The 25000-nt window shown below is 34.8% G+C and overlaps 1 protein-coding gene across 1 annotated transcript in view; it reads left to right on the top strand.

Annotated features, from left to right (window-relative positions):
- The window catches only part of LOC120234250 (serine/Arginine-related protein 53), a 243946-nt gene that overhangs the window by 186126 nt on the left and 32820 nt on the right, over window positions 1–25000 (top strand). Inside the window, exon 5 of the mRNA XM_039236027.1 lies at window positions 15375–15411. Coding sequence (XP_039091958.1) covers window positions 15375–15411 — 37 coding nt within the window. The remainder of the gene's footprint in view (window positions 1–15374; window positions 15412–25000) is intronic.

A 25000-nucleotide genomic window follows, 5' to 3' on the forward strand; every position in this document is an offset into this window, starting at 1 on the left:
TTGTTAAATTTCTTTTTTTTTTTTTTTTTTTTTACAAATAGTTTATTGTCAAATTAGTTTCCACATAACACCCAGTGCTCATCCCCACAGGTGTCCTCCTCCATGCCCATCCCTCCTCCCCCCTACATCCATCAGTCCTCAGTTTTTGTCAGCATTCAAGAGTCTCTCATGGTTTGCCTCTCTCCCTTTCCCCCACCATTTCCGCCCTTCTTCTCCCCCTTGTTCCTCCGTCAAGTTCCTCCTAATCCTCCTATATGTGCAAGCGTATGATATTGTCCTTCTCTGCCTGACTTATTTCGCTCAGCATAACACCGTCAAGGTCCATCCATGTGGCTACACATGGCCAGATTTCATTGTTTCTCATTGCCATGTAGTATTCCATGGTATAGATAAACCACATCTTCTTGATCCATTCGTCCGTTGAAGGACACTTAGGCTCTTTCCATGTTTTAGCTATTGTGGAGAGTGCTGCTATGAACATTGGGGTACATGTGCTCCTATGCATCGATGCTAGGACTTCTAATACTATGTTGAACAAAAGTTGTGAGAGGGGACATCCCTGTCTGTCATGCTCCTGACCTTAGGGGGAAAGCTCTCAGTTTCTCCCCATTGAGGATAATATTAGCTGTGGGCCTTTCATATATAGCTTTTATGATGTTGAGGTATGTTCCTTCTATCCTTACTTTCTTGAGGTTTTTTTTTTTTCAAAGATGCTGTATTTTGTCAAAAGTTTTTTCTGCATCTATTGAAAGGATCATATGATTCTCATCCTTTCTTTTATTAATGTGGTATATCACATTGATTGATTTGTGAATATTGAACCAGCCCTGTAGCCCAGAAATAAATTTCGTTTGCTCTCGGTAAATAATTCTTTTCATGTTCTGCTGAGTTCGATTTGCTAGCATCTTGTTGAGAAATTTTGCATCCAGGTTCCAAATGTGAAACTGCCCAAAGCAATCTAGACATTCAATGCAATACCTATCAAAGTAACATCAGCATTCTTCACAGAGCTAGGGCAAACAATCCTAAAATTTGTATGGAACCAGAAAAAGTCCCAAATACCAAAGTACTGTTGGAAAAGAAAATTGAAACTCAGACTTCAAGCTGTATTACAAAGCTGTAATCATCAAAATAGTATGTTACTGGTACAAAAACAGACACACAGATCAATTAAATAGAATAGAGAACTCTGAATTGGAACACAAATATATGGCCAACAAACCTTTGACAAAGTGGGAAAGAGTATCCAGTGGAAAAATGTCTCTTTAGCAAATGGTGCTAGAAGAACTGGACAGCAATATGCAGAAGAATGAAACTAGATCACTTTCTTACACCATACACAAAAATAAACTCAAAATGGATGAAAGACCTAAATGTGAGACAGGAAACCATCAAAATCCTACAGGAGAAAACAGACAGCAACCTGTTTGACCTCAGCTGCAGCAACTTCTTCCTTGAAATGTCTCCAGAGGCAAGGGAAACAAAAGAAAAATGAACTATTGGGACCTCATCAAGATAAAAAGCTTCTACTTGGTGAAGGAAACAGTCAGCAAAACTAAAAGGTATCTAATGGAATGTGAGAAGATTTGCAAATGACATATCGGATAAAGGGTTAGTATCTAAAATCTATAAAGAATTTACCAAACCCAGCGCCTCAAAAAACAAATAGTCTGGTGAAGAAATTGGCAAAAGACATGAATAGACATTTTTCCAAGGCAGATATCCAGATGGCTAACAGACACATGAAAAGATGTTCAATATCACTCATCATCAGGGAAATAAAATCAAAATCACAATGTGGTACCCCCTCACACCTGTCAGAACGGCTAAAATTAACAACTCCGGCAACAACAGATGTTGGTGAGGATGTGGAGAAAGGGGAACCCTTTGACACTGTTAGTGGGAATGCAAACTGGTGCAGCCACTCCGGAACACAGCATGGAGTTTCCTCAAAAAATTAACATTGAACTATCCTGTGAGCCAACAATTGCTTTACTAGGTATTTATCCAAAGGATACAGGAGTGCTGATTCGAAGGGGCAGATACACCTCAGTGTTTATAACATCGCTGTCAACAATAGCCAAATTACCGAAAGAGCCCAAATATCCATTGACTGATGAATGGATAAAGAAGATGTGGTATTATGTGATACTACTTGGCAATCCAAAGGAAGGAAATCTTGTAACAACATAGATGGAACTAGAGGTATTATGCTAAGTGAAATAAGTCAGTCAGAATCAAAATTATATGATTTCACTCATAATGTAGAATTTAAGAAGCATAACAGATGAACATGAACATAGGGGAAGAGAAGGAAAATAAGATAAAAACACAGAGGGAGCCAAACCATAAGAGACTCTTAAGTACAGAGAACAAACTGAGGGTTGCTGGAGGGGAAGTGGAGTGGGTGGAGGGATGGGTTAATTGGGTGACGGGCATTAAGGTGGGTACTTTTCAGGATAAGCACTGGGTATTGTAAGTAAGAGATGAATCACTGGGTTCTTCTCCTGAAATCAAGACTATCCTGTATATTAACTAACTTGAATTTAAATAAAAAAAAAATCTTATGAGTGTATCACTGGGATAAACCCAGAGAAGTTAACTGTTAGGTCAAAGGCTTTATGTGCATTTTTGAGAAGTTAAACATTTTCCAGTTTTCCTCCGGAAAACTTGCATTCTTTTTTTTGCTCTGGTCAGTAGGATAGAAGTGTACCTGATTCCACACACAGTTGCTAACACAAGAGACATTGTAATTCATTTTAATCTTTGTTTGCTAGGTTAAAAAAAATGGCATTTCGTTTTATTTTGAAGATTTGTGCACTCTAATATTTTTCTTTTAGTGAATATTGTAAAAATTTAATGAGATTATAAATAGATCAGCAGACTCAGCACCTGGCAGATACTTGCTAGTCATTAAGGGTCAGTGTTCATTTTTCCTTAAATCCTTACCCCTTTGTAGTCTCCTTTGCAATCATGATTCCAATTAAGGAGTAGGAGGATACTGTAGAATCTTGTTTCATTGTTGAGGTTGTTGTTTAGAGATTGACAGTAATAAATTCTCTCTTGATTAAAATTTGGGCGATGAATCTGGGCTGCTTGGTTTCAAATCTGCCTTTTACTATCTGAGGGAGGTGTACTGTGAGTTCTACCTAGCCTCTCTCAGCCTCAGTGATCTCATCTAAGTAGTTTTATAGTCAAGTTATAAGAATTAAATGAGCTAATTCTTGTAAATCACTTACTGTAGTGCTTGCCACATACTGTTTCATATTTCCTGCGAGGTACAATTTATGAGAAGGATGGTTTGCTTAGGCAAATAATGTGATCAAAGATTTAAGTGTAAAGAAGTCTCTAGGAAATGGGAAATTGTTTGATTTGAACAAGAATTATGAATTCTAGACTGAATATTTTTATTTATTAAACAAAGAAAGAATTTTAGGAATTTTATTTCCTAACTCTATTAGGTACTTACCTGCTTAAAGTCACACCTTAGATTTTTGTTTCCTGCTAGACTATCAGGGTAGTTACACTCGGATAACATGAGAGAGAAGACAAAAAGCATCAAAAGACATTAATACTTAGGGTGGCTGGGTAGCTCATTTGGTTGAGCATCCAGCTTCAGGTCATGATCTCATGGTTCATGAATTCGAGCCCCATGTCAGGCTCTGAGCAGACAGCTGAGAGCCTAGAGCCTGCTTCAGATTCTGTGTCTCCCTCCCTTTCTGTCCCTCTCCTGCTTGTGCTTTCTCTCTCTCTCAAAAATAAATAAATAAACTTAAAAAAAAAAAGGACATTAATACCTGAAGAATTAGTTTCTGAGTTACTGAAAACTTGCTTTTCTCAGGAAAAATATATGCATGTTGTATTTTCTCTCAGTTTTAACAGCTGAAGATGTTAATAGAATACTTGTATATATTTGTCACCTTTGATTTGGGGTTATTGACTCTGTGTTCCATATAGGTAGATATTGCTTTTATGAAGTTATTGGGACACAGTTTTATGATAATGGACTTTCCTGAAAGTAGAAGTTTATTTTTAGTTGTACTTAAATTTAAAATGTTATAAATGATAATGAAAGTTTAAGTTATATTTAAATAGAAGTTTATACTTCTATAAATATAATAAGTATCTAAGTTTAAATTGCTTAAATTTAAGAACAGAGATGAAATATACTAGTTTATTTCCACTTTTAAGAATTATTTAGCCTTATTCCTCCAACTGAAATTAACATTACATAAAATTCACAAATGATTTTTAAATGTGTTGATCAGTTATTTTATTTTTATACCTCAGTTTTATTTAGAATAAGAAATCTGAAACCAGATGTCTAACAATAATGAGTAAGTTAACTCATTGTACATCTATGAGCAGAATAGTAGGTAAGCTGAAAAAATTTACATATAAATACCTTCATTAACACCTGAGAAGCTGTTTATTATAATATATAATTCAGTAGTGAAATAATTGAAGCTACATAGCAGAAATCAGTGATGATCTTTTTTTTTTTTTTTTTTTTTTTTAATTTGAGAGAGAGCAGGGGAGAGCGGCAGAGGGAGAGAGAAAATCTTAAGCATGGTCCACACTCAGCATGGGGCTCAATCCCAGACCCTGGGATCATGACCTGAGACAAAATCAAGAGACAGACATTAAACTGAGTGAGTCACCTAGGCACCCTGATGACCCCATTTTTGTAAGAAAAAAAAAATAGATGTTTTTGTGTATATGCATAAGAATGGAGGAAAAAATAAAACATGTTGAAATAGTATGTTGGCTGATGGGATTTCAGGTGATCTTTGTTTCCTCCTTCATTAGAGCAAGATGTGATTTTGAATTTTTCTACAGTCAGCATTTATATTTTATAGGACTACTGCTAGCCCATATGACACCTTTGTGCATATAATGAAAAGGTGTCCCTTCTTCCTGTGGGTGCGGCACCGCACCAGGATGCACTACCTGGGTGTACAGTAAAATCTTGGATTATGAGCAATTTGTTCTGCAAGTGTTCTACAAGACAAGAAACATTTCTAATAAATTTTAACTTGATAAAATGAGTCACGTCTTGCAATATAAGTAGTATGGGATGCCAAATGTCACATGATCACACCTGAGCCAATGCTTTTTCTCTCTCTGTCTCTCTCTCTCTCTGAGCAATTGTGGGTGATCATCTCCAATGCTCAGATGTGTGGTATCAGCCCATGGTTTTGACAGAAATCAGTGATGTTTTCAGAATGTTGGAAGGTGCCCATAACTGTCACTAATGTTTGTTTTTTTTTTTCTTTTTGGTCACTTCAAAGCACTAATGGACAGTCCCTTGCATTTCTATACAAGAGTAAGCTAAGGAAGGCTTTGCTTCTAGGTCAGGCTGCCTGCAGATAGAGAGACCCTTTCCTCTGCTGCCTTATTGCCAGTTGCAATAAGTTATTATTGCATACAGTGTATGACAAGACTTTATTAATACTGTACTATAGTCAACATCCATGCCAGGTTGTAAATGGACTCCATGCAGAAAAAGATTCCATTGAGCCAACAGATAGTAGTGATTCCATTAGTGATAGTGAAAGTCATTCTACACAATAGCCCTCCTCTCTCTTGTCTCCTTCACTTCAGCCACGAAGGTTTTCAAACATAAGTGCAGGTTTATTTGTTTATTTTTCTTTATATTTTGTATCTTCTTTATTATATCATATTACAGTATTATAATCATTTTTATATAAATATTTTTGGGCTGTGGAACAACTCATCTGAATCTCCATTATTTCTTATGGGGGAATTTACTTTGATATACAAGTGCTTTGGATTACAAGCATGTTTTTGGGACAAATTATGCCCACAAACCAAGGTTTTACTATATATAGCTTTTATCTGCCACTGTCTTTTCTTTCCCTTTCTTCCTCTGTCATGAACAACATGCACAATTGTACATGATGGCTCTGAAAACTTACAAAATAACAATTATTTAAAACAAAAGACTCTAAGTAATATTTTTTATGCACCTATTCTGGGCAGGCAGGTCTCCTTACTTGACCTCTACCAGGTTATGTGGGGCCTTTGAGCTCACTCTCCCTGCCTCTTCTTTTCTCCTTACTCAGTCTGCTCGAATGCAGTCAGTCCTTCAGGATCCAGCCAAAATTATGCACCTTTTGAAATATTTCCCAACCACTGCAACACATACGGCAGTTTCTCCTTTTTCTGAACTTCTCTTGGGCTAGGTTGAGAACATGCAATGAAGGGGGTAGTGGTGAATGGGTTGCATCTCACCTGCTATCTTAAGACAAATGGCAGCGACTCCTTAGAGCACCATCTTAAGAAAGATTCTTGAGCTACAGCTGGTCTCAGTGAGAAAGAGGATTGTCACTGATTATGAATGTTAATCCTGCATTTGAGAAGTAGCAGAAAGGTAGCATGTTTCACATGCATTTTCCCTGCTGGGTGTGGACATTAACTATTTCATGTAACAGTCTTGGTTTGAGAAAACAGTTTTAAATATCTGAGGCATTAAATTATCTTAATACTTGTACTTTTGTTGTTGATAACGTTTGGTTATGTTATTGTTACTTTATATCCACTCAGAATTTTACATGGAGATAGGGATAAGGGTGCTCAGTAACTACACTTCTTTTGTTCATTCTTGCTGTTCCAAGTCTCTTTCTAGTATAATTTCTCTTGTATCTGAAGCATTCCTTTAGCAGTTCTTTAGATCAGATATATTGATGATGAATTCTCTTAGTTTCCCTTCCTCAGAAACTGTTATCTAGAACACAACTGCAAAAATATTGAAATTTCTTTTCTTTCCTTTGTATACTATTTCTGTGAACTGTAGAACCTGTTTACCTGAATGACTAAGTGGCTTAGTTGATATATACCAGCTTAAGCGTTTCCATTACAGTAAGCTCAGTGTGTATCTTAAGTCCTCGGCTGTTTAATATGTTTAATGGATACTCACTTAGACTTGTAAAACCATCTAAAGTGTCTTTAAAAAAGAATAGTACATTTAAAGTTTAGTAACCATGCTACAGTTGTTTGTGCAAATGATTTGTAACTTCTAGAGCATAATTTATTGCAAATAGTAGATAAAAACTTGTAAAAAATACTGAATTGCAGTAACATAAGAATACACATTTTGAGCTAGTGATATGTAAGTTATTCTCTAATCAGGAGGAAAATGCTGAGAATTCTAACCAAACTGGTAAGTTGAAATTGAGAATTCTGGAAAGATCTTTTTGGAACTTAGATCTGACATTCTGTATGTTTCTTATTGGGAATAAAGTGTAACAAGCAACACGTAATTGAGAAATTGTTTTTGCTTACTTTTACAACACACTTTATAATTTTGCTCCTTTCAAAGAGATCAGGTTATTAGAATGTGCTTGTGTCAGGATATACATGGTATTTTTATTGTATGCTAGCCATTGGGCTAAGCTTTTTATATGTTTTTGTTATTTAAAAGTAGACTGACTTTCTTTTATAGGTTTTACCGTTAGAACAGATTTTAAGGTTACTTAAAAAGTAAGTGGTGGTGGCTCAGTTAGTTGAGCGTCGGACTTTGGCTCAGGTCGTGATCTTGTGGTTAATGGGTTCAAGCCCCATATCAAAGTCTGTGCAGACAGCTCAGAGCCTGGAGCCTGGTTGGGTTTCTGTCTCCCCCCCTGCCCATCTCTTTGCCTCTCCCTCGCTCATACTGTGTCTCTCTCAAAAACAAACAAACATTTAAAAAGTTTTTTTAAAAGCTAACATCCAGAAAGATGTTTAATGGGGCACCTGGGTGGCTCAGTTGGTTAAGTTTCTGACTTCGGCTCAGGTCATGATCTCACGGTTCGTGGGTTCGAGCCCCGCAACGGGCTTTGTGCTGACAGCTAGCTCAGAGTCTGGAGTCTGTTTCAGATTCTGTATCTCCCTCTCTCTCTGACCCTCCCCTGCTCACACCGTCTCTGTCTCTTCCTCTCAAAAGTAAATAAAACATTAAAAAAAAAAAAGATGTTTCTTGATTTTGAAAGTGGAATGAGTCATTGGTTCATTATAAGTCTGTCATATTGAACCAGTCTTTACTGAGTAACTTCTAATTATGTTCTGATTCTTTTTTAATCCTTTATTTGAATTTAAGAATGAATTAGAGAAGATTCATAACTTAACAAAGTTATTTAGTAGTAGAGTTGGAATTTGAACCCATGTTTTTCTTAGATTTATATATTACTAAATTTTTTGTTAATAACATTTGGTACATGACATACACATGTAAAAAATTATTAGTGATTATTTGAGATGGGAGATGTTGATTTTTTTTTATTTGTAACTCAGGATTTTAAAAACCTTGTCTACCATTACGTAAAAAATAACAACAACATCTTTGGATGTCCTTTATTTAGTTTTTAAACTGTTACTTTTATAAATAAATCTAAGATCTCAGATGTAATAAAGAATGATGAGAAAAATCATTTACTTTTACTGGGAGAAGCAAGTAATTTTTCAAAATTTAAACCTATATTTTGCAAATATACATGCAAAATATTGAGAATAAAGAATGCCTTCATCAGAAGGAATAGAGTTTTAAAAAAAATACTATTGTTAATCATGACACTTTGACCTGATTCCCTTAGACCATTATAAAACCTGAATTACCACTTTGGTGTAATATTGTTCACATATTAAAAAGAAAAAAAAAGGATCTCTTCCTAGTAAGACTAGTTCTAAAAAAATCTTTTTTTTGTTTAGAAATTTCCTGAGAGGCTATAAGCTTTATCATAGCAACAGTTTCTAGATTTAGAACATGCATGCTTTGGCAAAATAATGAAATGTGTGACACAAAGTTAAATTAGTATCCTTCTTTTTAAAATTTTCCTTGCCTGCCATGTTATGATTGATGCATGGCATCTTTATGCTCGAAAGAGACCTAACATTGGAGCTGACAGGTGCCACAAGGTTTATTTAGGACAACCTCAGCCTCATCCCAGTTAGTTTCAAAATGTCTGCCTCATACATGTGAGCCACTGCATTTCCTGCTTTAGAGCCTCATGTAATGCCAACATTACTATCTGTGCTGCCTCAACTACAAATTGGATGAACAGCCCGTGACACTTTTTCAATATTATTACATTAAACCAAGTGGATTTTGATTGATAACCTAATATTCAACTAATGCAAAACATCAATCATGGCAAGTATATTAATTATTTAATATTGCAGTCTAATTCAGAAATCGATGTGCTGCATGAGGGGAAGGGAAACTCATGGTTCCCAGAAGATTTAAGACAGGGAATGATTAAAAAAAGACCTGCTGTACTCCTGTGTGTTAGTTCGATACAAATCTTTATTCATTTGCCAATAATTTCTTCCCATTTTCCACTTCAAGACCATTTTATCAGTTTTGAGACCTATAATTGAATTAAGTCTGCTTTCAGCACAGGGCAAAAGGAGTTGCACAAATATTGATGAAGTCATGACAGGGACAACCCAAGAGACAGACCACTAAAGAGGACAGGCTTTATACCATTTGTTGCAAGATCCTTCTGTCAATGTCTTGGTTCTTGCCTCCCCATTTAAAAAAATTCATTAAGGCTTTTGGAGCCACTTTAAGACTTTTGTATTTAAATATTATAAAAACAGATTTGTATAGCACATTGCAATTTATGGTTTTCCTTCATATACATTATCTTGCTTCTTTTTTCACAGCCCCCTTAGGCATTAGCAAGGCAAGTGTTAACAGAGTCTTCGTATCATTGGCGGACAGTCTTAGCTCAAAGAAGTTGGATTGTTACCAAGCTCATGCAACTATTTTGTAATACAGCTTAAATTTGAGTTTGGGTGTTCTGCTTCTGAAGCCAGGGTTATATATCGTGCTACCTTGTGTAGTGTTTATGAACTCATGATGTTTTATTTGTGTTGTTTTGAGGTGGCCACTTTTCCTTGTCTTTCTGCCCAAAGTAAAACTAAAGAAAACAGATTTTCTTAGAAAACTTGCTAAAATTTTAGTGTCTCAATCTATGATACATATTAAATTTTAGAAATATGTAAACCTTCTAAACATAAGTAAAATTTTCTTAATGTATTATGTCTTTTACTAGACTAGAATGTCCTCTCAAAAAATATATAGGTATGTTCTTTACAGGGGAGGGGGTGGCTTAAATATATTTTGTTGTTAAACTTACTACCCCAGTTTTCTTTTGGTTCAAATTTGCCTGGTCATATCTTTTACTATTCCTTTTTTGGAAACTTTTCTGAATCCTTTTTTGGAAACTTTTATGAATCATTTTATGTATCTCTTGTAAATGACACATTGTTGGAATTGGTTTCTTACCCAACCTGAGAATCTTCTCTGGCATTTTGATGCCACCTCATTTGAGTGAACTTTTTAAAATTTTCTTTTTAGTCACAATTGCTTAGAATACAATAAGCCAAACTTTACTTGCTTTTTCTGGTTGCATCATCCTGAGTTTACTTCTGTTCTTACTGTACTACATTCCTCAGAACTTCTTTCAAATAATGTCTTTGTGTAGTGAATTTCCTGGAATCTTCTATGCTGAGAATTTATTTTTTATTCAATTTAAATAATAATTTATTAGCAGTATATAAATTATAGGTTCTCAGCCCTTTTCCTTTAACACTTTACATTGGAAGTTCATACTCCATAGTTTATACTTCAGCATTAGTGTTGAGAAGTTTGATGTTGATGTTATTCTTCCTGTATGGAAGGGTACTTTTTTTTGTTTCTGGAAGCTTTTAGCCTTTGTTTTTGATCTGTAACAGTATTAATTATCCTTATATTATGCTTTGCTGTGGATTTTCTCTTAACTATCCTGTACACTGAACTCTGTACCCTTTCAGTGTAAGATTTGAATAATTCTGTATTAGGTAATTTTTTGTCATTATTCAAATATTTTTTCTCTCCTATTTTGTCTTTGCTTTCATTCTAGGGCTTCTATTATAAAGATGTTAATACTTCTGTTCCTAATCTTATCTCTTATTTGTTCTGTCTTTTCATCCTTTCCTGTGCCTTCTGGGAGGGTTCCACCCAGTGTGTGCTCATCAGTTTGTTCTGTCTGTAGCTATTGTGCTTTTAACTCATCCTCAAAGTTCTTTATTTCAAATGACTGTATTTTAAAAAATATATTTTTTAATATTTAATTTATTTTTGAAAGAGAGCATGAGCAGGGGATGGGCAGAGAGAGAGGGAGACCAAGGATCCGAAGTGGGCTCCATGCTAACAGCAGAGAGCTTGACCTCGGGTTTGAACTCATGAACTGCGAGATTATGACCTGAGCATAAGTAGGAGGCTTAACCAACTGAGCCACCCAGGTGCCCCTAAAACTCCTGTATTTTTAATACTTGCTGTTTCTTATTGATTCTTCTTCATAACTGTTTTTTTGGGGGGGAGGGTATTCAATTTCTAAGAATCTTATGTCTTTAAAGATGTTAGTATGCCTACAGTATTCTTGCTCAGTTTGTTCTTTTTTCTCTGGATGAGATTGCTCATTTGTTGTTTTTTATTCCTGCGCTGTTTCACCTCAGAGGTCATACAGTTTTGCTGCGTGGATCTCTCTTATTCTTTGCAACAGTCAGCTCCCTTGGCTAGTAACTTTAAAGAAAGAGGTAAAATCTCAGATCTGGCTTGTGCTTCTCTGGGATAATTTAAAAACTAGAGTGCAAAGCCTCTAATGTTGTACTCTGGCCTCTGTCAGTTACAGTTTCCACTGTGTCCTCAAACTCCTTCAAAAACAAAATAAAACAAAGCAAAACAAAACAACCACACACCACACACATACACACAACTCTTAACCCTACTTTCCCAAACAACCACTTGATGTTGCAGTTGGCCTTGCTCTCTTGTGTAGAGTGGAGGCAAAGTAGGGCTGGGTAGGACCACTCAGGGACCTGAACTGGTTTCTACTGCTTCACCATTCAACCTTGTCTTCATGTTTAGATGTCAGACCCTTACTAGTTGAATACATACTCTGATGCAGGCACTGTATTGGGTGCTGGGATATAAAATTTTTAAAGATACAACCATGTTCTCAAGGAGTTTTCCTTTTAGTGGTGTCAGTGGGAAGGTAAACAGGTATTCATAATAAAGTAAGGTAAATTATGTGGTGAGAACACATGAAACAGTTGATTAGTTCATTTGTGAGGAACGGAAAAGGTTTCCTTGCCAGTATGGATTGAGCCCTTAGGGATGTTTTGTTGTTGCTGTTGTTCTCTTTTGTTTCTGTTTTTAAGCTAGGTGAGGAAAGACTAGAGGAAGAGTATTTTGGGTAGAGGGAGAAAGTGGTTTAGTGGTAAGGGAAGCCAGGTTAATAATTTCTTATGGCTATTGCTGTCATCGTCTTTGTGATGTACCTCTGGCAAGATAACAGAGGGAATTAGTGAACTAGAGTGGAGTAGGATATTGTAGAGTTTAAAAAGGGAATGATATGATCAAGCTTACATTTTAGGAAGATCTTGCTGTATTATGGAGAATGAATTGACATGGGGCAAGGCAGGAGCCATTGGGACTCATCAAGAGGCTTTTGCAGTAGCTGGGAGAGAAAAGATGATGGCCTAAAATAAAGTAGAGACTGTGAGGATAGGAACAAGTAGCTAAATTGAAATGATAATTAAGGATGTTAGATGGTCAAGACTCTGTGGTTGATTATATTTGCTTACATTTGGTAGTGGAGGAAAGGGCATGTGTCAAGGATGATCCCTAGTTTTCATTCAGGTTTACTATTCAAAATATTTCCTAAATAAGAATCACTTGGAAATATAACAAGACAGTAGTCTAATTAAACTTTTTTTTTTTTTTTTTTTTTTGGAGAAAGTGAGAGAACAAACAGAGGAAGGGCAGAGAGAGGAGGAAAGAGAGAATCCCAAGCAGGCTCTGCAATGTTAGCATGGAGCTCAACATGGGGCTCGATCCCACGAATGCTGAGATCATGACCTGAGCCAAAATTAAGAGCTGGATGCATAACCAATTGAGCCACCCAGGTGCCCCAAGAATAGTTTCTTATCCTTGATCCCAAAATGCAAATAGCTCAAAATACTGGGAGATTTTCCTGAATTTGTGGCAAACTCAATTGATAGCAAAACCAACCATGAAATGAAGTCATTTGTAGTCTTTGTTTATCCCATTTTGTGTGGACAGTTGTGTTTCTTTCATAATTATTGATGTGTACAATAATGAAGTACTGCTTCAAATCTTGCTGCCAGTGTTATATGACATATAGTAAACTTTATACCTGATTACCTTTCTAAAATCCAAAATATTCTAATGAATCATGTCTGATTCCAGTGGTTTCAAATAGTAAATTATCGACTTGTACTTTGAATCTGAGCAGTTTTTGTCCTTTTTATATCAGTATTATTTTCTAATAAGAACCATTATGTGACAGTGTAGCCATGTGGACAAAATGATGTAGATGCATGTTATATAGTGCAAACTTTATGTTAGATTGCCAAGTGAGGGTACAAAACAGTGAGCCTAGTAGGCTTCTGTTTGGGTTAAAAAAATAACAACAGAGGAGGAGAAAGACACACACACACACACACACACACAGACACACACGCACACACACCTATAGAATATCATTAGAAAGGCACACAAAGAGCTAATATCTGATTGAGAACTGGGAGTCATTGGTGGGAGGAAGACTTAATTATATTGCGGTGCGTTCACACACGTATTGCACTGTCAGATGTTTCACTATATGCATTATTTTTTGTTAAAATTTTAAATTACAGTGACTGTATGAAAATATTCTTGTGAAAACTTAAATATTTACTTGGCCTCTAGCTCCAGTAAATGCATTAAATTTATAAAAATAAAGTTAAAAATAATTATTTATGTACCTATACAATTATATATCTATACAGTTTATTCTTGTCATTTGTCATTAGGACTGCATCCAAAGAATGAGTTTCAGAAATCCTTAAATTTTTTTAAAAATATTTTTATTTATTTCTAGGAGAGGGAGAGAGACAGCGTGGCAGGGAAGGGTCAGAGAGAGGGAGATAAAGACTCTGAAATAGGCTGAGCTGGCAGTCAGCACAGAGCCCGATGTCGGGCTCGAACCCACGAACCACGAGATCATGACCTAAGCAAAAGTCGGATGCTTAACTGACTAAGCCACCCAGGCGCCCCCGGAAATCCTTAAATTTTTAAGTGCTGAATATATAATATTGCTAAGATTGCCAGAAGCAGAAAGTAGAGAAGAGAATGGCTAAGGATGAGTCCTTATCAATAGATGTTGTAATTTATTCCCAGTATGCCAGACTGGGCAGTGAGAGCAAAAGTTGGAAGCCCTGAGAATAGTTTTCAGGCAGCAGATCTGAAGGGGTAAACGATAGGGAAATTTGGAAAGATTGTATAGCAAGACAAAAATAACTATATTTTTGGCAGAGAAAATTGGAGAGAGAAGTAAGGAGAAGAAAAGTAAAGTTGGGGCCCCTTTAGAGAAAGAAAGAGGTGTGAGGGAAAGATAAACATCATGAATGCAATACTGTTGTTGGGTGTTTCATAATTATTCTCTGCAATGTGGTAGAAGTATACTTTTGTATAGAAAATACAAGACTTGGTATTTTTGATAGAATTAAAATACTACTTGGTTTGAGTGAGGAAATTCTAAGTCCATTTGTCACTAATAAACTAGTATAAACCAGAATCAAGGAAAAAATCCAATTATTAGCCACACTTTGCCAAATATATATTTAAATTATCTTTGTTACTTAGTTCCATCAGGAGTCTTTTATAGTGAAAAGAAGTTAAATATTTAAAAAATATCATGATATATGATGTTTGTGGCTTATTTAAAGAGATTTTGTTTTTTAGTATTACTACAGGTACTGATTTGTAGTGTGCACTAAGTTAATAAAATCAGTGTCAGGGAAAAACTTAAGAAGTAGTTACTTAGCTATAGAGTCACAAACATATACTTTATGTGTATCTTTTTAATATAAAAATGCAGCCGTTGGTGGATGGATATTTGATAAACCAAAAAAAGTAACATGTCATTTGTAGAATCTAGGTGGTAGATAGGATCTGTATGAATGCTATGTCATAAATGTTGAAGAAAACAAATTCTAATGAAAGAGCTAATGTGAAATAAATAGATGTTTTGTGAATAGTAAAATAATAGTATATTTGAGAGTTCGTTTTGTTCTCTGCTGACTGAATAATCTGAAACATTCTGTTAGTGGAATACCAGTTTTAGTGGTAATATTATTAGATGTAAATAAATTATCTGTTTCCTTTTGATGGAAATTGTTTTGTTTTTCAAACCAGTGTTATTGTGAACATTAATGAAGATATATGGAAAAAATCATAAGGATTTATAAAACATATTTGAGGTAAATGTAAATTATAGCAGACAAGTGTTTAGCAACTATTTAGAACTTTTATTCTTCTATTTTAGGGAATCTGGAAACATCAAAGCTGGATTAGAACATCTGGTAAGTTCTAATTTTCTCTTGAACATTTGCATCATCTTTGATATCTGCATTCTAAATGAACACTTTTGAATGAGCTTTGAATACCTTGTATTGAGAAAGTCAACCATTTCCCAAAGGGTCAGCTTACTGTTATTATGTGAAGGCACTTACATTTTCATTTATCTTATCATTTCAAGGGAATTTAAAATTTTTTTAAATTACTTTTTTTTTGATGTAGAGATGAAATAAAATGGATGACAATCCTTGGATTGATGATTGCTTTAATTATAAACAAAAATGTTTGGTGTCGAATTTTTGGCATATCTTGATCTGACAAAAACAAGCTTGTGTTTTAAGAAAAACACAATCAAGTATTGCATGCATAAATATGGTATGTTTTAGCAATTTAACGGCTTTGAAAGAAGGGCACAGCTTTGTTTTTCCTGATGTCTTTGCTTTATGAATAATGCATCAGTTTAAACTACATTCCGTTTTAGAATATAAAATAATTGAGATGCAACATTTTTTGTTTAAGTAAACATTTTTAAAGTACAAATGAAATTCAGACTGACTTAACATTAGTATCTGTCCATTGATCAAAAAATTAGAGAAACTGTCGTGTTATACCAGGTCCAAAATTCATTTAGCTCACTGCATTGAGTGTTCATTACAACATTAAGTAGTTCATTTAAACAGAGCATTATAAAGTCATGCTCTGGTTTCTGGTCAAATCCAAATGTTGAATAATTAATGATAGAGATTCTTTTGTAAATACAATCTAAGTACTTTTTTAATGCAAGACTTCATTCGTATATAATATTGTAGCTTTGTTAACTATTAATGTGCTTTTGTTTGCTCCCACGAAAGCAAACAGTTAGCAGGAGCCTGCTTCATTTTGACTTATAGTAGTTTTAGAATTAGAAAGGGTTTTTGGTTTTCCTTTCAACAGCTAAAGGAAACTGAGGAAAGCAAGGCTTTTTAAAAATGATCTTAAAAAAATGATCTTAAAAAGTATAGGTTAATTATTAGAAGGCAATATATAACAACCTAGTTTAGAATATTTGAACTATATATTTGTCCAGATTAGAAGTAAATAAATAACATTGTTATTATTAGTAATTATTTCCTGAATCCCAGTTTGTCACTTCATAGTGGCATATATATTTAGGACATATGGACATTAGAATAAAAATGTTAATCTAAAACATCAAATTCCAGTATCAGTTGGGGGCTTACAACAAGGAAGAACAGCTACCATTATGCCAAAATGAGCTGTCTTTTATACTCATAAATTATTATTTATTGAAAAGACTTCATATTTCTTGTTTCATATGCCTTAGTAAATAATAATTAATTTTTTAGTTTACATTTTATATTCACTAGTATGAACTAATCCTCAGTGATTATTTCATGCATTTATACTTTACTTACAATCTTATTCAGCACTGGTTTTCTAACAGCCTTGAGGTGCCAGGCAACCTCCCCAAAGCAGGTGGCAATCCAGACTGCCGCTGCCCACTTTAATCAGAGTGGTTCCACTTTTAGCTATTTTGTAAATTTAAAAAATTTTAAAATAAGATTTTATTTGAAGAAAGAGTTTTCCAACTAAAAACATTTAAAACCTTTGATCAAACATAGCTACTTCTTAAAGTCAGGAGTAATTATTAATTATTCTTGACCCTAAATTATATTTCATTTTCAGCTGGGTCATACATATCAAATATATTTCAAAGATAATGCATTTTAGGATGAGGGAGGCAGGATTAATACAACAGGTGGTGGGAAGTAGATGATTTTAATGCATTTCATTTAGGTTGTTAAAAAGACTCTGCAGCTTGACATTGCAACCTACTGCCTGTAAACTATTAACAATAATATGAATATGTTAATATGTAACATAATATCCTATATACACACACCTAATACATATCATACTGCCTTGTGCACTACTGTCCAGTAAAGTTAGTGATCTTCTTCACAACTGCCTAGAAGGGAAATGAACTCAAGAATTATTATTTGAGGGGTGCCTGGGTGGCTCAGTCGGTTAAGTGTCTGACTTGGACTCAGGTCATGATCTCATGGTTCGTGAGTTCGAGCCCCGTATTGGGCTCTGTGCTGACAACTTGGTGCCTAGAGCCTGCTTCGGATTCTGTGTCTCCCTCACTCTCTGCCCATCCCCCACTCATGCTCTGTCTCTCTTAAAAATAGATAACGTTAAAAAATTAATAAAAAGAATTTATTATTGAGCGTTAATGAAACCTGTCTGTGTAGCAGCTGTGGGTTCTGTAGGTTTGTGTCTCTTCAGTTTCCAGCTGAACAGATACTTACAGCCCTTGCCTTCTAGCACATGTAACCCTTTGAATTGGCTGTGTAGCTAAATACAATTAGAAGTATAGCTTCTAATAGATTATGATCCTCAAAAATATATGGTATAAAATTAAGAACATCCCACATATGTGGAATTAATTTCTTCTTTATATAGCCTTCATTCTTTGTTTTTTAAAATATATTTGGATTATCATAGAGAATTCAAACGGTTCTAAGAAAGGATAGAAGCAAGTATAAATTTAAGTAAGCTAAAAAAGGGGCTCCTGGCTGGCTCAATCAGTGGAGAATGCAACTCTTGATCTTGGGGTTGTACATTTGAGCCCCACTTTGGGTGTAGACATGACATAAAAATAAGATCTTTTAAAAATAAAAAAATAAAAATACAAAAATGATGCATGTTATACTTGCCATAAGGGCACATACACAGTTGTAGTATCATTGTGTTCTATGCTTATGAGCTCTTCTTGTAACCCTAGAAAGGAAAAGGCAGGAGTGGGGAGATAAGGGCATGAGATAGGTGGACTGTGTTCCCCTGGAACCTCTTTAAGGGTTGATCTCATTGATTTGTCACAATCTCTCAATTCAACCTTTGTTCTGTCATTTCTTTTTTTCTGTGTTGCTACCTTTTCCTGGGAACTGTCCAGCATGCCATTCTTAGCTTAAATATTTTACTATATTGCCCAGTACTATTTTATTTTTCTTTTTCACAAACTTGTCTACTACTCATAAAGCCTGTGTGTGTTGAAAGTTCTAGACAGGGTCTCTGAAGGTCAGTGCCTCATCCAATGGTGATTGTTGCCTGATGATTGTAAAAGGGAGATTTTCCAACTCTACCACTGCCTCCCATATTTAGCAGACAGCATTCAACTTCAAGGAATAACCCATCTTTATTTCTTGTTTTAGCTACTTATTTTGAACAAGGACTCATGGATTTTTATTTCATTAAATAGGTTATCATTCAGTGTTTTTTAAATTTATTTTGATGCTCATTGTCCCAGATTAGTCCAGGGAGTATCTTTTCAAGATGGCTTTTGGATCATTTCTACATACCCCACCTTTTTTAAAAAAAAAAACGCTTCCTTATTTTCTGGCACAAGATGTTCCAGGCTCACTTGAAACCTTTCCTGTCCTCCCTAATTAAGGCATGTGTCATTATATTTACTATGTTTCTCACTTTGTGTCTTCTTTTTTTAAAAGTATGAGATTTTAGTTTACTTCTATGCTTGCCACACTTTATTAGATGCTAGCAGAGAACATAAGATTTCTGGGTCAGAGACAAAGCTCTTGTATTACTAACAGCACCAAAGGTAGCACATACTACATGGTTATGTAGGTTCCCATTGACATGCAAGTACCATGGGGTGATGGTGCATACCCAGTGGGTTTGTGTCACAGATGAGGGAATATTCTTTAAGGAGCTGACAGAATATAGGCCCAAACTTTGCCCAAGAGAAAAATATTACCTTTAGTATCCTAATTTGGTAGCAGAACTGCCTCCTGATCTAGGGAGATTCTGTATCTTCCAAGACTGTTTACTATACAAAACATCTTTGAAAAGATAATTCTGAAGAAAGGCTGTTGGCCAATATAAGATGTGCAGAACGTAAGGAGAATTATTTCTGAAGAGCTATTATTATTATTATTGTTATGAAGTTAAGAAGGTTTGTGGTCTTTTTCTAGGGGTTAGCTTTGTATTTATATCTTTTATATGCTTTTGCTATCCCTTATTTCTACTTAAACTTTTAAATGGCATCCCTTACTTCCCACCTCTTATCTTTTTTATAGCCAGTGCTCCTGTTGTACTTTGCTTTCCTCATTTTCCTCCCATTTCTTCTTGTATTCTTCCTACTCTGTTGGAATATATGATGTTTATACACTGTCTATTCATGCTGTCACCTTTTTTTTTAAGAATCATCTCTAAAATTAACTGCATTACATATTTACTGTTAGCTTATTTGCTGTTATTTCCCTCTTTGTCTCCTGTTTGTGTAAAACTCATCCAGTAGTATATTCCTCAGGACAGCCTCCTGAGTACAGCATTCCCTGAGATCTTGCACCTTCTAAGCTGTTTCTCTATGGTTTGCTACTTGAATGACAGTTTGGTTGGACATAATATCCTTGGCTTACAGTTTTTTCCCTTGACTTCCTGGAAAATGTTACCCTGCTCTTGATTTTTGTGGCACTAGCCTTATTTTCTTACCCTTGTGTATAATTTTCTTTCTTTCTTTCTTTCTTTCTTTCTTTCTTTCTTTCTTTCTTTCTTTCTTTCTTTCTTTCTTTCTTTCTCTCTCTCNCTCCCTCCCTCCCTCTCTCCCTCCCTCCCTCTCTCTCTCTCTCTCTCTCTCTCTCTGTCTCTCTCTCTCTCACCATTTTTTTCATTGCCCTTGTTTTACTAGGATGATTCTCAAAGTTTATTATTTCTGGCTAATTTTGAAGTGTTTTTTTTTTCATATGTAGACTTAAGTTTTCTCATTAAGAAGAAATAATTTTCTTGGATTATAGTATTAAGTATTAACTGTTACATTGTTTTGTTTTCTTCTTCAGGGATTCCAGTTTTGCATGTATTCTGTATTTATATATAGAATCTTTCTTTGCTCATCTTCTATTTCAGTCTCTGTCTTTGACTCTTTGTACTACTTTAGTTTGTTTTCAAACAACTAAGAACTAGTTTGTCTGGTTTCATTTAGTATTTTTATCAAATTTTCATTCAAATTTATTCTTCCCTGGACACCTTATAATTTATTCTTCAACTCTGAAATAGTTTTTCTTCCATATCTTTTCTTGTTTTTTGAATATCTGAATATTCTTGGCTTTCTTATTGTTATTTGTCCAAATAAGACTTGTGCTTTGGGTTGGTTTTGTGGGAAGAATTTTCATCTGTTGAAATGTTTTGATTTGCATTTTCTGTTTACTGCTTCTTATACTAGCTTTATATAGGTTGATTTGAGTTCTTTCCCTCCTTTCCTTCCTTCCTTTCTTTTTAAAGTTCTAGACATTTTGTAGACAGAGTTCCTAGTTCTAGGGCACCTGCTTCTGCAGTAATGTACTTTCTTTAATGGCCAATGGTGGGGGTGTGGCAGGGATGAAGAGGTTGGCATGTTTTATTTCTGTTTAGCTGTTTGTTTCTTCTTACTTTCTTCTTTCTTGTCACTGTCATGTATTTATCTGATTTCCTCCCAGAAGCAATGCTTCCTGAGGCTACTACTTTGGTTCCACTCACTTTGAAGCCCCTACCCTCCAGCTGATGCTATGGTAACACCAAACCCTAGATCTGTGTTCACTATTTTGGCATTTTAGTGTTGTACTCTGTTTTACTAGGGATAATTTTTTGTTTGTGCTTCCAGTTATGTATTAAACTTACGATTACTATCAGGGATGGGGAGGGTTCTATGAACGTTTCCACCTCAAAGAGAAATTCATAATGGAAAATGTTGGAAATCAGTGGTAAGTAGACTTTGAATCCTGAGTAGTCCTCCTATGGGAATCCTGCAGGAATTGCCAGCAGAATTAAACACAAAACATCTCAAAGAGCTCAGTGATCATATCTATTTAAAGACTTAGAAATGAGTGAATACACCACTTATAATGGTATGGTTAGTTAGATTTCATAGTTAAAAAATACCTTTTATTTGATGAAGAATCCTATATGAATTAAAGACCTCTGGTTACAATCCCAGTATATGTCTGTTAACACAGAGGGGCTGGAGGAGTGAAGGTGGATGGTTATTAGGTGATATTGCTCCTGACATTTTTTTTTATTATTAATGATGCTCTAACGGTGTCGAAAATTAACTCTAAGTTCTCCTCTGCTATATCAGAGAGACCTGACTCTATATTTTCCTACCATCTTATGTTTTAAAATTCTAAATAATGTAGCGAGTAGTTATTGAACTACTGAATGAGGACTAAAATATTTATTTTTTAGAGTGTTTTTAATGTAGTCAAGTGGAAATATTGTTTACACTCAGGTTCTGATTCTCTGGGTCTGGGGTAGGACTTGAGATTCTCCATTCAGCAAGCTCCCAAGAGAGGGAAAGCTGCTGGTCCAGGAAACACCAGGAAGAAAGGTACATTGAAAGGCATTGACTTGAAAGACATGTGTCCATTGAACAAGGTCTTCTGCATGTATTGAAGAATCTAGATGCTTCCCCTATGTACCCATTGAGTATGATTCTGCAGCCTATAAATGATTGGTTGGGTGTTCATAAACCCAGACAGATGGACACTCTACAGGAGAGTAACAGAGGGACCATTTTTTTTTCCTCCTTTCTTTGATTCCAGGTGTTAAGCTCTATATTTCAGGGCTGAAGCTGGACACTAGGACAGCTAGACGCTGGGGCACTATCTTGCTCAGTGTTAGGTAGAAAATTAAATAAGTGATGATAAATCCTTTAGGAAAAAGGGTTACAGGTGTTTACAACTTTAAGTGGGATTTGCTTTCTATTAATAGTTGAATAGCAAAAGAACTCTGGAGCCATACCTGTGGGTTTTTTCTCCCCACAGAGGTCTCATTTATGTTTCTTATATTGTATAACATTTGAGAGTGATGACCTACTTGTCCTTGTGGTCAGGTAACACAGTTGGGCCATTTTAAGTGTTGAAAAGCAACTGTCATTAATAGCTTGTTTAGCCCATCAGTGGTTTGTAGAATACGGTTGCTGCTTGCCAGAAATGTAGGCAGGGCCATTGTTATTATACCTGCTCATCAATAATAATACTAGTTCTAATAAAAGCCCTTTCCTCTTTGTTTTAGGCTATTTTGCATAGAATTTGTAAATAAACCTGCTGTAGTTTAGTTCACAGACTAATAATTTTATCCAATACAAGGATAAACACAGTTAATGTAGTATTGTCATACTCTTGAGGATTTAGTTGACATACAACATGAACTAGAAAATGCAAACAGAAGGTATAAACACTATTCTAAAGTCACTCCTTTTCCATCTGTTACATTTTAAAATATCTGCTTTATCTTAATATTTCCCCACTGTGTTCTGAAAAAATGTTTTTGACATTTGTCCAAATGAGTTTGAGAATATAGTTATCTCAAAATGCGCTGACATTACTCATATAGTCTATATATTTATTAAACACTGATGAAAAATATTTATTACCTCATATAAGGACTTCAACATAATAGATCCCTCTCCTCCCAGCATTTTAATTTATTTTTCTCACCTAAGCCAATATATATTTGAGGTTTAGGGTAAATGTGCATATTAAAACCGACACTTTCTTCAAACGGTGATCATGAAATAAAACAGCATGAAGTTTTTCTTTTTGGAAGATCAATTTCATAAATCTTTCTTTTCTTTTAACAAATAAGTGTGTCTTATGAATGTGTGTAAATTAAAATACCTTTAATGTGGATTAAATGTTAATGTCATATTACTGTCATGATTTCTTAGGCAGTTTACAGGTCTTAAATCTCAGGACTGGCTTACATGCTAGTCAGAAGCAGTGCCATTGTCACTGATATGTCTCTGACATTTTTTGATCAGTTACAAGTTTATTAAAAATTTCTCCTTCAGAGAGTGATTAGTAAATATTACCCATTTGTCCAAACAGCATGAACTTGGGCCCTTTTTCTACCCTCCCTCCATCCCCACTCTTCCAAAGATCTCTTGTTACATTTATACATAATGTACATAATGTTACGTTTTTACCATGTTACATAATGGTCCTAGCAGTTAGCTTTAAAAAATTAATAAATAGATAACAAGATATCCTGTAATTTTCCTACTAATCCTACTAATAGTCTCATATATATGTTTAATCTAGATAAACTTCATTTTCTGAATTTTACATACCTGTGCTTATTAAAGCTTTATAGAGTAAAACTAAATATTCTAAGTGCATTAAATCACCCGCCTCCCATTCTCACCCCAACTTCTCATTACTGAAAGTCAGGCCCTCCCTCCTGAAGCCACCAGAGTAACTGAATATTGTATTATTATTATTATCATCATCATTATCATCATCATCATCATCATTTATTCTAGTTAGGACATTGTAGTTTCTGCTTCATTGCAGGTACACTGCAAGGTACCTGATAGTCATTTCATGACTTTCTCAGGATCTAAGATCTGTGACTTAAGGGAGAAAGCTAGCAGCAGAGGTAACGGGGTTGTTGTTTTCTGTTTCTCCCATCAAAACATTATGAGTTAAGATGGAGGGTGTCTGCTACAGTGGTATCTTTGACCACACTCATTAGCATTTGCCACAGGATCGTAGTATCTGTATTTATCTTCAACATACACAGCCTGTTTATTTTAGGAATAGCACAGCACGAGGAGTCAGGAGAATGTGATTTTACTGTTTGACCTCTAGCAATGTACACAACCTCTCTGTTTTACTTCTTTCATTTCCTCCTCATTCATGGGATGTTAAAATGGTGTGTGAATATTTATAGAAACAGACTTTCTGTAAGTATATCATAATTACTATAGAGAAAGAAAAAATCTTAACTTTTCCAGTTATGTAAGTAACAGATTGCTAAAAACAATGTCTCATTTCTAATATGTTCACAGTGAATTGTGAGAAAATGTACTTTACTCACATCCTTTCCCCTTTAAAAATTTTATTATATACTTAAAAAATTATAAAATAATACATGTTCATTGTAGTGGGTAAAAACTGATAAAAATTCAATGTATCTTCTCTTATTAAACTACTAATCCAGTGTTAATGATTTAGTACTCATCTTTCTATACTTTCTTCTCTTCCCAGATATATTTATACACATATTACTTAACTTTTTGTTTACTTATAAATAAAATTATGGTATTTTACAACTTGTACCTTTTGATTAGTGCTGAATACAATGTGCGTATATATACAAACATGAATCTGGTTTTTGCTGGAAATCTGTCAAAATATTGGAAGTCACTACTATTCCCTTTTATTTCAAGCATTCATAGGGGAAGTTTGAGGACTACATAATTTGTATTTTAAGGAGTCAGTGCGTATTTAATTTTATTACCACTATTTGTTACCTCTATTATAGAGAATGAAAGAACTAGCTTATGAAGAAATTTACAATGATCAATAGAGGAAGGAATGGGTTGCTTTATTAAAGAAAATACTACTTGGTATTTGCAAAAAACAAGGAAAGATAATTAGATTAGAAAAGGAATAAATGACATCTTTAAATATTTTGCAGGTTTGTCAGAGGCTATTATTTTTAAATTTGAAATTTTGATGTAACTTAGTGATATATACTGCAGTATTCAGTCTTGGTATTTACTGTATCATATAGTATAACTTAATTCTTTGTTGACCC

The sequence above is a fragment of the Hyaena hyaena genome, unplaced genomic scaffold (assembly GCF_003009895.1).
Source record: "Hyaena hyaena isolate Hyena2069 unplaced genomic scaffold, ASM300989v1 scaffold_105, whole genome shotgun sequence".
Taxonomy (NCBI): domain Eukaryota; kingdom Metazoa; phylum Chordata; class Mammalia; order Carnivora; family Hyaenidae; genus Hyaena; species Hyaena hyaena.